This window comes from Spermophilus citellus (assembly GCF_964194105.1).
Source record: "Spermophilus citellus genome assembly, chromosome: 5".
In the NCBI taxonomy this organism is placed as follows: domain Eukaryota; kingdom Metazoa; phylum Chordata; class Mammalia; order Rodentia; family Sciuridae; genus Spermophilus; species Spermophilus citellus.
Window position 1 is genome coordinate 115,898,087 of NC_138186.1, and position 13,208 is coordinate 115,911,294.

Sequence of the window (13,208 nt, forward strand, 5' to 3'; positions counted from 1 at the left end):
TGATGTATGTGAGGGTCCTTGCCTTCTCCAAAGAATGTATAAAACTGCTGCAAACCCTGGGCTGGGGCCTCTCAGCATCACGGGTTGCTGTGTGTGAGCGGAGGACTGAGCTAGCTTGCAATAAACACCTCTTTGCTGTTTACATCCATCTTGGTCTCTGGTGGTCTTTTGGGGGTCCTGAATTTGAGCATAACACTCTCTGAATGACTTTTTGTTTTTGGTACTCAGGATTGAACCCTGGGGTGCTGTGCCATTGAACCATATCCTCAGTCCTTTTTATTCTGAGACAGGGTCTCACTAAATTGCCCAGGCTAGCTTCCAACTTGAGATCCTCCTGACTCAGACAGGGATTACAGGTGTACCACCTACCTGGGTTAGTATTTATTTTTAAGAGATGGGGGTTTCACTATGTTACCTAGGCTGACCTTGAAGTCAAGGAATCCTGCCTCAGCCTCCAGAGTAGCTCTGAAAGTCTTATGATAAATGAATATGTAATTGAAGAAACTAATTATTCGCAAGACCTTTCACAAAATGTCACACCAAAAATTAGTAACATTAAAACAAAAATAATTCACAGTAGTATGGAGGAACAATTTGTAGCGTCAGTGGAATTAAAACTAGAAAACATCTATGTGTAAAGTGATGCATTTTTTGATTTGACAAAGGTGGTAGAGAAGTCTCCAAATTTTAATGCCATGCTACATTTCCCTTTTTCTGTTTCTCTGGAGTTCCTATTCTGGTGCACACCCATTGTCTTCCTGTAATTCTTCCTAGTGTCTTCCTTTTCATACAACTGAAGTGAGATCTGGCTTTCTCCGTACTTGAAACTTCTTGCCTGCTTTAGCTCTAGTCCCTGTTCTTGAAGGACCCATTAGCCCACTCCCTACCTACATGTTATTTACGCGCGCTCCCTTAAGTGAAGGCTCAGGGATGTTGCTAGACATTATCACTCCTCAAGGATTCCAGGACTTCGCGCTCCCCTACAGCCGGCTCCTCCCCACCGGTCTCCGCACCCCGCCCCGGCGCACTGCATGCTGGGAGCCGTAGTCTCCGTCGGCCTAGCCCGGAAACACTGAAGGGCGCGGGAGTCCAGGCCGCTCTTCCGACCTGAAGGGCAAGTTCCTAAGCTGCTCTCTTTCGTCCGCTCAGGCGGAGCTTCCCCGAGCACAGCCGAGTTTGACTGTGTGTCGGTCTCTCTTCTGAGTTTCAATAAAGTTTTCCTCTTCCTCCCTTATACGGAGCTCAAGATGGCGGCCTCCTGGTCGCCCTTGGTTACCCTGCACTCCTTAGCGCGGAGCCGGCTGAGCGGGAGATGTGTTGGGTGCGGGGCCTGGGCCGCCGCTCTGGTTCCTCCCGCCACCGCCCCAGGGAAGCCCCTTTGTAAAGGTCAGTGATTGTGCCTTGAGTAGGCCAAGCCGGCTTTGCATATCATCGGAGAATCCACTGGGGTCACCCTCCTTCCCAGATCTCCCCAGGCGCCTCCTGGTTTTCAAGGTTTTTCTGAACCGAGGGGTCTCCCGAGAGGAGTTTTCTTTTGTCCTTTCATACACCGCCCCCATACTCGTCCTTAAAGGAGCTCCGAGCGACGTGGAAACTGCCTAGTGACTTTCACTTTAAGGGTCAGAGGTCGATCCGTAGTTTGTACCTTCTAGACGTTGGAAAGCTGAGACCTGATAAGTCCTGGTGCGGGAGTGCCTGGCTCCGAGGGATTTGAGTGCGGGGTAGGTGTCTGGGGACACCCGGTGCCTTTCTGCCCCCCGCCCAGGCAGGTGACTGGGCATAGCATTAGGAGTCGCGCCTCAACCCCAGCAGACCTTGCTGTTCTCGGGATTCTGGGAACGCAGGACTAGAAGTTTTCTCAGATTGAGGGGTCCATTCTTGGTGTTTTCAAGCCTCAGTGGATTTTTTTTTTTTTTTTGTCACGAGACTTTCATCATTCATTCATCATTTATTGTTGTTTATGCACCAATGAATGAATGTATGTTTTGAGTAACCAAGCCCACAAGAATGCAAATTTTCCTGCCCTGTTCCCATATTCTTACAGTACTATGGAAAGGCAAGGACCTTCGAGTAATTTTTTCCTCAACTGTGATTGGCACCTCATGGGTAGATATGATTATCTAATGAATGGTAAAATTACTGTCTCCCCATCCACATACTTACGTTTTCTCTTTTCTCATCTCCAAGTAGGCCCCTTATATACCTTAATTAATATGCTTTCATCAGTTATATACTTTAAGTACAGTGATGTAGGCCTGTAATCCCAGTGATTTGGAAGACTGAGGCAGGAGAATTGCAAATTTGAGGCAAGCCAGGGCAATTTAGTGAGACTTTCAAAATAAATAATAATAACAGACTGGGGATGTAACTCAGTGGTAGAGCGCCAATGGCTTCTCATTGGTTAAAAATGTAATGATTTTGACCAGTGCAGTCGAAACTAATACTAAAACTCATTTAGTAAGTCACCTTAGTCTTATTTTTTTTTATGCAAAGATCAGTTTAATGCACTTAATGTATAATGAAATATTTTGGTAGTATAAATTCTGTATCATAAATTTTATTTTTAGGATAGTCAATAGGTCTGGGGTGTAGCTCAGTGATAGAGTGCATGTGTAACATATAGAGGCCCTGGGTTGGATCCTCAGTACTTGCAAAAATAAAATAATAAACTAAATGGACAAGAATAGTCAATAAAAGCAAATGGTACAAAATTAAAAATTTATAAGGAGAAATATGTTAAAATGTAAGACTGTATCTTAGCAGTTTACTTTTCCTCCTTAGAGGAATCCTCTAAGAACTAGTTTCTTATGTATTCTCCCAGAGGCATTCAATGTATGTACAAGCATATATGTATATGAATATATATATAAAAACGTTGAAGTAGTAGGGCTGGGGACATAGCTCAGTTGGTAGAGTGCTTGCCTCCCAAGCATAAGGCCCCAGGACCACCACCCCCCCCCACAAAAAAAAAAAAAAAAAAGAAAAAGTTGAAGTAGTAACATGACTCATGTTGTGTACAACCAGAGATATGAAAAATTGTGCTATGTATGTGTAATATGAATTGAAATGCATTCTGCTGTCATATATATAACAAATTAGAATAAATTTAAAAAATAAATTTAAAAAAGTTGAAGTAGTAACACAAAACTGTTCAGTAGATAGCACAGCTAATTTTTAAATTTTATATATCATGGAGATCATTCATATCAATAAGTATAAAACTGCTTCATTTTTCAAATTGTTAAAATCGTATTCTGTGTATGTACCACAATTTTGTGAAAATCGAGATTTAAGGAATATCATTACAACATGTATGATTTGCTGAATGCTTATTCTGTGTCATTCAGTATACTAAGTGCTCTTCATATACATTAATCCTCTTTAACACTCATTATCCTCATTTTAGGAATCATGAATCAAAGTTGTGAAAGTTACATGGCCAGTAAGTGGCAGAATTTGTGGGGTTAAAGAAAAGACCATACTTGAATTTACATCTGACCCTTAAGTCCATGCTTTTAATCTATACTCAATACTGTATACTCAATTCAGCCTGCTTCTGGGTATTGAGATTTGATGAAAATGTAGTTAACATAGACACTGATTTAATTCTAACTAAAAATATTCATTCCTCCTCTTTAAAAGAAAAATTTAAGTTGAAGGAAAAAAATTTTTGTTTGCTACTGGCTATTGAACCCAGTGCTCTTTATCAATTAGCTACATCCCCACACCTTTTTATTTTGAGACAAGGTCTCACTAAATTGCAGAGGTTGGCAGGAACTTGCAATCTTCCTGCCTCAGCCTCCGGAGTCACTGGGATTCAGTCATGTGCCACTGTGACCAGCTTTAAGTTGAAATTTTATCCAGTATTTAGAATCTGACTTACAAATTTGTTTTCTGTTCCTTTTTTGATCCCCCAACCTTTTTTTTTTTTTTTTTAACATTCCTATTTTGTCTCCATTTCTTTCATCTTTTGAAGTGTACTACTTAGTGCAGTGTAATGTGAATGAAGCATTGGTTTAAACAAAAGCAAATAGGTAAAGGAGTAGCTTCACCCCCCCAAAGTATTAGTGGTGAACCCTCGATGACTTTACCTTTGAGCTACACTCCCAGCCGTTTTTGAGACAGTTTCTCAATAAATTGACTGAGAACTTGCAATCCTGTTGTCTCAGCCTCTGGAGTTGCTGGGATTACAGTGCCCAGCCAGAAGGACATATTCTTAACTTTGTTTTTCCTCTCTCATCATCATAAAACCAGCCCTGGTGCTAAGACATTTACATGGGAGCTATGAAAAGTCTATGGATCTTTTTTTTAAAAGTATTTTTTAGTTTTAGGTGGACACAATATCTTTATTTTATTTTTATGTGGTGCTGAGAATCGAACCCAGTGCCTCACGCATGCCAGGCGAGCACTCTACCACTTGAGCCACATCCCCAACCAAGTCTATGGATCTTAAAGTCCAAATCACCTACTTGACCAACATAGCTTTAGGTTTCTTAGGAAGTACAACATTATGAATTCCATTTGGGGATATGTATATTTCCATTAGATTATAAAACAATTGAAAGTAATATTTGGTATTTTATATAATTTAAGCATGTATCAAAAGCATGCTCTTTTGATTTCACTATTTTCTTTTAGGTTGAAACGTATTTTTATTTAATGTGACAGTTATTCAACTAACAGATAGTTAAGTAGAGACATTTTATTAGAAACCAGAGTTGCTGGGGCTGGGGTTTTGGCTCAGTGGTGGAGCATGTGCCTGGCACATGTGAGGCACTGAGTTTGATCCTCAGCACTACATAAAAATAAATAAATAAAATAAAGGTTTTGGGCTGGGGTTGTGGCTCAGTGGTAGAGCACTTGCCTAATGTGTGAGGTACTGGGTTGATTCTCAGCACCACATATAAATAAATGAATAAAATAAAGGTCCATCAACATCTAAAAATAAATGAATAAATAAAGGTGTTGTGTCCATCTACAACTAAAAAAAGAAAAAAAGAAATCAGAGCTGCCATGGCATGAATGGAAATGACTCAAAAGTTGTTAATTCAGTTGAAGTCTTAGCCAGGGTAGTTTAGGGGAATATAATTTAGGGCCTGAATTACTGCTATGGTGAAAGGCAGGACAGGAGTGGGGGAATTGGGGGGCAGATTTAGATAATTTTTGGTAGAATTGACAGACCTGGAGAAGACTGGGAAAGGAAGGAGTTAATATCAATTTAGATTTCCTAGCTTGGGTCATTAAATCAAGGGAAACCAAACCAAAATAAAAAAGGTAGGGCCAGATAGGCATTTTAGGGAAGATTCAGTTTTGAGCTTGTTAAATTGAAAGTGTTTTTGAACTGGGCACGGTGGCACACGCCTGTAATCCCAGCGGCTAGGAGGCTGAGGCAGGAAGGAGGCTAGAGCGTTCAAAGGCAGTCTCAGCAAAAGCAGGGCACTGAGCAATTGGGTGAGACCCTATTTCTAAATAAAATACAAAATAGGGCTTGGGATATAGCTCAGTTGTCAAAGTAGCAAAAAAAAAAAAAAAAAAAAAAAGAAAGAAAGAAAAGAAAAGAAGTTGTTTTTCATGGTTCCAGGTAAATGAGTCTAGTTGGTTATAGGATAGGGGGAAAATTTCGAAAGGCAATGGGAGGCAGGCTGCATGGAGGGCCATGAGAATGGAAGAATCAGCCTGGGGAGATTTATAGAGAGAAAAGGAGAAAAAGCTGAGGGTGACTCCTTGGGGAAATTTGATGTTTTATGAGACAAAGGAACCTCCTAGAAGAGCAGAAATGATATAGGACAACTACCAGAGATACTAAGGAAGAGAATGCTTCTAGGTTTTATAAAATGTAAAAATTGGGGCTGGGGATGTGGCTCAAGCGGTAGCGCGCTCGTCTGGCATGCGTGTGGCCCGGGATCGATCCTCAGCACCACATACAAAGATGTTGTGTCCGCCAGTAACTAAAAATAAATACTAAAAAAAAAAAAAATAAAAAATTAAAAAAAAATAAAATGTAAAAATTAGCATGTCTGACATTGTTTTATTTATTTCTAGCCTTAGAAATTCAGTTTATTTTGTAGAGGCTAAGTGACATGAGGGTCACATCTTGTGCTTTCTTTTTATTATAACATCCTTCCCTATCACAGTATTATATTTTTTGGTGTCTCTATTAAATGGTGACTCATATTTACCTTTGACTCCACAATTTCTTTATTAGTCCAGGTGCATAAGAGATTGTTCCCAATTAAGCATTAGTGTAAGTAGAACTAACCACTGAATTGGCAGAATTTATTAGTAGTACAGATTAGTGGTTAAGAAAATGGCCTTTAGGGGCTGGGGATGTGGCTCAAGAGGTAGCGCGCTCGCCTGGCATGCGTGCGGCCGGGGTTCGATCCTCAGCACCACATACAAACAAAGATGTTGTGTCCACCGAGAACTAAAAAAAAAAATAAATATTAAAAATTCTCTCTCTCTCACTCTCCTCTCTCACTCTCTCTTTAGAAAAAAAAAAAAAAGAAAATGGCCTTTAGATTTATTTATTTATTTTCTTCAATTTTTTTTTTTTTTTAGTTGGAGGTGGACACAAAACTTTTATGTTATTTATTTGTATGTGGTGCTGAGGATTGAACCCAGTGCCTCACAAGTGCTCTACCACTGAGCTACAAACACAGCCCCATTGTTTGTATTTTTTTTTTAAGAGAGAGAATTTTTTAGTATTTATTTTTAGTTTTCGGTGAGCACAACATCTTTAATTTTATTTTTTTACGTGGTGCTGAGGATGGAACCCAGCGCCCCGTGCATGCCAGGCGAGCGCGCTACCGCTTGAGCCACATCCCCAGCGCTATTGTTTGTATTCTTAATAGCTGCTATTCTGAGAGGAAATCTTAGAGTAGTTTTGATCTGTTTGAATTTCTCTAACTGCTAGAGATGTTGAACATTTTTTCACATTATTTGTTGATTGATTGTATATCCTCTTCTGAGAAGTGTTCAGTTCCTTGGCCCATTTATTTATTTTTTATTTTTTAAAATAGTTATTATATTTTTAGGTGTAGATGGACACAACACAAAGCCTTTATTTTTAAGTGGTGCTGAGGATCGGGTCCTGCCCATGCCAGCCAAGCGCTCTACTGCTGAGCCACAATCCCAGCCCCCCCTTGGCCCATTTATTGATTGTGTTATTTATTTTGGAGGAGGTTAAGGTTTTTGAGTGCTTTATGTATTCTAGAGATTAGTTTTTTATCTGATGTGCTTGTGGTAAAAATTTGCTCCCATTCTGTAGGCTCTCTATTCACCTCACAGATTGTTTCTTTTGCAGAGAAGAAGCTTTTTAGTTTGAATCCATCCTATTTGTTGATTTTTGATTTTAGTTCTTGTGCTATAGGAGACTTATTAAGGAAGTTGGGGTCTAATCCGACATGATGGAGATTTGGGCTTACTTTTTCTTCCATTAGGCGCAAGATATCTGGTTTAATTCCTAGGTCCTTGATCCACTTTGAGTTGAGTTTTGTGTATGGTGAGAGATACAGGCTTAATTTCATTTTGTAACATGTGGATTTTCAGTTTTCCCAGCACTATTTGTTGAAGAGGCTATCTTTCCTCCAACATATGTTTTTGGTACTTTGTCTAAAATGAGATAACTATAATTATGTGGGTTTGTCTCTGTGTCCTCTATTCTGTACCACTGGTCTACAGGTCTATTTTGGTGCCAATACCATGCTGTTTTTGTTACTGTTGCTCTGTAATATGGTTTCAGGTCTGGAATAGTGATGCCACCAGCTTCACTCTTCTTGCTAAGAACTGCTTTGGCTATTCTGGGTCTCTTATTTTTCCAGATGAATTTCATGATTGCTTTTTCTATTTCTTTGAGGAATGTCATTGGGATTTTGATTGGAATTGCATTAAATCCGTACAGTGCTTTTGGTAGTATGGTCATTTTGACAGTATTAATTCTGCCTATCCAAGAACAAGGGAGATCTTTCCATCTTCTAAGTTCTTCTTTAATTTCTTTCTTTAGCATTCTGTAGTTTTCTTTGTAGAGGTCTTTCACCTCTTCTGCTAAGTTGATTCCCAAATATTTTGTTGTATTTGAGGTTATTTGTATATGGGATGGTTTTCCTATTTTCTCTTTCTGAGGATTTGTCACTAATGTACAGAAATGCTTTTGATATATGGGTGTTGATTTTATATCCTGCTACTTTGCTGAATTCATTTATTAGTTTTAGAAGGTATCTGGTGGAATTTTTTGGATCTTCTAGGTATAGAATCATATTGTCGGCAAATAGTGATAGTTTGAGTTCTTCTTTTCCTGTCACTATCCCTTTAATTTCTTTTGTCTAATTGCTCTGGCTAAAGTATCAAGAACTATGTTAAATACAAGTGGCGAAAGAGGGCATCCCTCTCTTGTTCAAGTTTTTAGAGGGAATGCTTTCAATTTTTCTTCATTTAGAATGATATTGGCCTGGGGTTTAGCTTTTACAATGTTGAGATATGTTCCTGTTATTCCTAGTTTTTCTAGTGTTTTGAACATGAAGGGGTGCTATATTTTGTCAAATGCTTTCTTGGCATCTATTGAGATGATCATATGATTCTTATCTTTAAATCTATTGATGTATTGAATTATATTTACTGATTTCTGTATGTTGAACCAACCTTATATCCCTGGGACGAATCGCACTTGATTGTGGTGCACTATGTTTTTGATTTGTATTTGATTTTCCAGAATTTTATTGAGAATTTTTGCATCTGTGTTTATTAGAGATATTGATCTGAAATTTTCTTTCTTTGATGTGTTTTTGTCTGGTTTTAGAATCAGGGAGTTATTGGCCTCATAGGATGAGTTTGGAAGTGTTCCCTCTTTTTCTATTTCATGAAATAATTTGAGGAGTATTGGTATTGGTTCTTATTTGAAGGTTTTGTAGAACTCAACTATGTATCCATCTGGGCTTTTCTTGGTTGGTAGGCTTCTGATGGCGTCTTCTATTTCATTTCTTGAAATTGATCTTTTTAACTTGTGTTATTATCCTGATTCAGTTTGGGCATATCATATGCCTCTATAAATTTTTCAATGCCCTCGATATTTTTCTATTTATTAAGAGTACAAATTTTCAAAATAATTTCTAATTATCTTCTGTATTTCTGTAGTGTCCATCGTGATGTTTTCTTTTTCATCACAGATATTAGTTTCTCTCTTCTTCTCTACATTATCATGGCTAAGGGTTTATCAATTTTACTTATTTTTCAAATAACCAACTTTCGTTTTGACAATTTTTTCAGTTGTCTCTTTTGTTTCAATTTCATTGATTTCAGCTCTAATTTTAATTATTTCCTGCCTTCTACTGCTTTTGGTGTTGATTTGTTCTTCTTTTTTAAGGCTTTGAGATGTAATTTTAGGTCATTTATTTGTTGACTTTTTCTTCTTTGAAGGAATGAACTCCATGCAGTGAACTTTACTCTTAGAACTACCTTCATAGGGTCCCAGATATTTTGATATGTTGTATATGTGTTCTCATTTACCTCTAAGAATTTTTAAATCTCCTCTTTGATGTTTTTTGTAACCCATTGTTCATTCAGTAGCATATTATTTAGTCTCCAAGGTGTTGGAGTAGCTTCTGTTTTTTATTTTATCGTTGATTTCTAATTTCATTCCATTATCATCTGATAGAATGCAGGGTAGTATCTCTCCTTTTTTGTATTTGCTAAGAGTTGCTTTGTGGCATAATATATGGCCTATTTTAGAGAATGAGAAGAAAGTGTTATTCATTCATTATTGGATGAAATATTCCCTATATGTCTGTTAAGTCTAAGTTATTGATTTTATTATTGAGTTCTATAGCTTCTTTGTTTAGCTTTTGTTTGGAAGATCTATCCAGTGGTGAAAGAGGTGTGTGAAAGTAACCCAGAATTATTGTGTTATGGTCTGTTGACTCTTGAACTTCAGAAGAGTTTGTTTTATGTACAAAGATACTCCATTGTTTGGGCCATATATATTTATAATTGTTATGTCTTGTTGATGTATGATTCTCTTGAGCAGTATGAAATGTCCTTCTTTATCCCTTTTGAGTAACTTTGGCTTGAAGTCTACTTTATTTGATATGAGGATGAAAACCCAGCTTGTTTCCGCAGTCTATGTGAGTGGTATGTTTTTTCCAACCTTTCACCTTTAGTCTGAGGATGTCTATTCCCAACCTTTTGTGTGTTTTATATACAACCTTTTCTTTGTTTTGTTTTGAATGGATCTTTTCCTATGAGTCTGTGCCTTTTGATTGGTGATTTTAGGCCATTAACATTCAGGGTTATTATTGAGACATGATTTGTTTTCCTGGTCATTTTTGGTATTTAACTTGATTTGGTTTCTCTTTTGATTGTTTTTTTTTTTTCCTTTAGTGTAATAACTCCCTTAGCTGATTTTCATTGTTGTTTTTCATTTTCTCTTCATGGAATATTTTGCAGAGGATGTTCTGTATGTAGTGCAGACTTTCTAGTTGTAAATTCTTTTAACTTTTGTTTATCATGAAAAGTTTTTATTTTGTCATAAAATCTAAAGCTTAATTTTTCAGGATATAAGATTCTTGGTGGGCATCCATTTTTTTTTCAGAGCTTGGTATATTTTGTTCCAGGATCTTCTAGCTTTCAGGGTCTGGGTTGAAAAATCTACAGATAGCCTAATTGGTTTTCCCCTATATGTAATCTGATTCCTTTCTCTTGTGGCTTTTAAAATTCTCTCCTTATTTTGTATACTAGGCATTTTTATTATAACATGTCTTGGTGTGGATCTGTTATGATTTTGTACATTTGGTGTCCTGTAAACCTCTTGTATTTGATTTTCCAATTCATTCTTTATGTTTGGAAATTTTTCTGATATTATTTCATTGAATAGATTGTTCATTCCTTTGGTTTGGAACCCTATGCCTTCCTCTATCCCAATAATTTATTCTTTTTATGTTATCCCATAATTCTTGAATGTTCTGCTCATGGTTTCTTTTCTTTTCTTTTTCTTTTTTTTTTTTTAAAGAGAGAGTGAGAGAGGAGAGAGAGAGAGAGAGAGAGAGAGAATTTTTAATATTTATTTTTTAGTTCTCGGCGGACACAACATCTTTGTTGGTATGTGGTGCTGAGGATCGAACCCGGGCCGCACGCATACCAGGCGAGCGCGCTACTGCTTGAGCCACATCCCCAGCCCCTGCTCATGGTTTCTTACCATCTTATTTTCAAGATTATATATTTTGTCTTCATATTTGAGGTCCTGTTTTCCAAGAATCCATGGTCAGCACAGCAGAAGAAATGACAGAGAAGGATTTCAGGATGTACATAATTAAAATGTTCTGTGAATTAAAGGATGATATAAGAAAGCAAATACAGACAACAAAAGATCATTTTGATAAAGAGCTATATAAGCAAATATAGGAAGCTAAAGATTACTTCAATAAAGATATAGAGATTCTAAAAAAAATCAAACAGAAATCCTTGAAATGAAGGAAACAATAAGCCAAATGAAAAACTCAACAGAAACCATCACCAACAGATTAGTTATGTACATCCTGAACTCCTTCTCTGTCGTTTCTTTTGCTGTGCTAGCCATAGATTCTAATAATGTAGTATCTTGTTTTGTTTGGGGGACTTTCTTCCCTTGTTTTTTCATATTGTTCATGTGTCTTCCCTTCCAGCACTGCGGACCCAAGGTGTTACAGTTTTTGCCCTATAGGCCTATAGTGTCCCTGCAGGGTTCCAATACCTCTCCTTTTAAGGGGGAGAACAATATTAACATATCCCAATACAAACAATATACAACCTTAAATCAAATAGCTGCTATTAAGACGTTTATAGTATTGTCACAATATACAGAAATGATGAGTTCAATTATTATCTACAATATAAACAGTAGGTTTGCAAAACGATCTACAGTTTCTGATGGTGGACAAAGGATTGGGGGTGAGGTGTAGGATGAGATGTTGAGGGGGTAGGAGGTGAGGATATAGAATTATTAGATTTTAGAAAGTATGAAAGAGGAATCTAAAGAAGTTAGTAACATGAGTAGAGGGAGAAGGTGATTTTGGGGAGACAAGTAAGTGGGAAGACAATAGAGTAGAAAAACAAACTAATATGAAGAAAATTTAAAAATGTAAAAATAGAAGATAATAGAATATACAACTGTAATATACTATTCAGATATCCAGTCCTCAGTAGCATAATTCATGAAAAGCACTTGGTTTCACAAATGTTGGGGATGTGAAGGTGGGAGAAGATAGAAAAAAAAAAAATCTCGAAGGAAGATACAAGGATTATTTTTGTAGGAGATCAGTTATCTTTCCTGCTTGCCTTCTCATCCAATAGGTGGGGTTGTCTTTGTTTGCTGATATCTCCACCCTCAGGATGGTGAAGGTTATTAGAGTGGTCTTGGGGGCAGAGCTCCTGGAGGTGGGGTATAGCACTTACTGGTCCCTGATGGGAAACTTCACCCCAAGGAACTCCTTGGGGGCCTGCTCATGTGATGTGGGCGCCTGGTCTTATGTCCTTATATCCCCTGTAAACCTCACAATTCCTGGTCTCTAATTTAGTCTGTAAACTATATCTACCCCCTCCCTTTCCACTTCCCAATCAAGAATGTTTCTCTCCAGAGGTATTGTGGACTGTGCTCTGGGGGCTGTGCATTTGCTGCGGAGAGCTGTTTGGTACTGGGTAGTTTAGGGCCAGGTTTTGTGAGCTATGGACTGTCAGTATAGCCGAAAGCACTGTGCTGGGTTAGCAGCTGCCCGGGAGAAGGGGGAGTTGGGATCAAAAGGTACCTTGATATTGCTTCTAAGCCCTAGCCGGTGTCCCAAGCTGGGGGTTGCCCCACCTAAAGATGGTGATGAAGGTGTCTCAAGATGGAGGCAGCTGCTTTTAGTGATGGGTGTTGGGTTGGGTGGGGCTGGGTGGTGGCATTGGGCTGTGTATTCAGAGATGCAGCTCTGTGGTGTACAGTGTTGTGGCTGTCAGTGACTCTGGGCCCTTGTGCGGTGTCCCCAGGTGCAGGCTACCACATGTAGGGGACTTTGGCAGTGGTTGCATTGTCCCAAGATGGAGGCAACCGGAGGAGCCCCATGTTGGTAGATCAGGGGTCCACAGAGGCATGGTGGCCAGAGTTCCTGCATGTGGGCAGCGGCAGCCAGGATTCCTGAGTGCGTGGGTGGCCAGGAGTCCTGCGTAGGTGCTGATGGTGGTGTTCTGTGGGCAACCAGAGG

General features: G+C 38.5%; 1 protein-coding gene across 4 annotated transcripts in view; it reads left to right on the plus strand.

Annotated features, from left to right (window-relative positions):
• Positions 1-1,051: 1,051 nt before the first annotated feature.
• The window catches only part of AFG1L (AFG1 like ATPase), a 225,130-nt gene continuing 212,973 nt past the window's right edge, over positions 1,052-13,208 (plus strand). For all 4 annotated transcript variants that reach the window (XM_081296472.1, XM_081296474.1, XM_081296470.1 and 1 more), the window contains exon 1: positions 1,052-1,386. In XM_081296472.1, the coding sequence (XP_081152598.1) occupies positions 1,248-1,386 (139 nt within the window). In that variant the 5' untranslated portion in view covers positions 1,052-1,247. The remainder of the gene's footprint in view (positions 1,387-13,208) is intronic.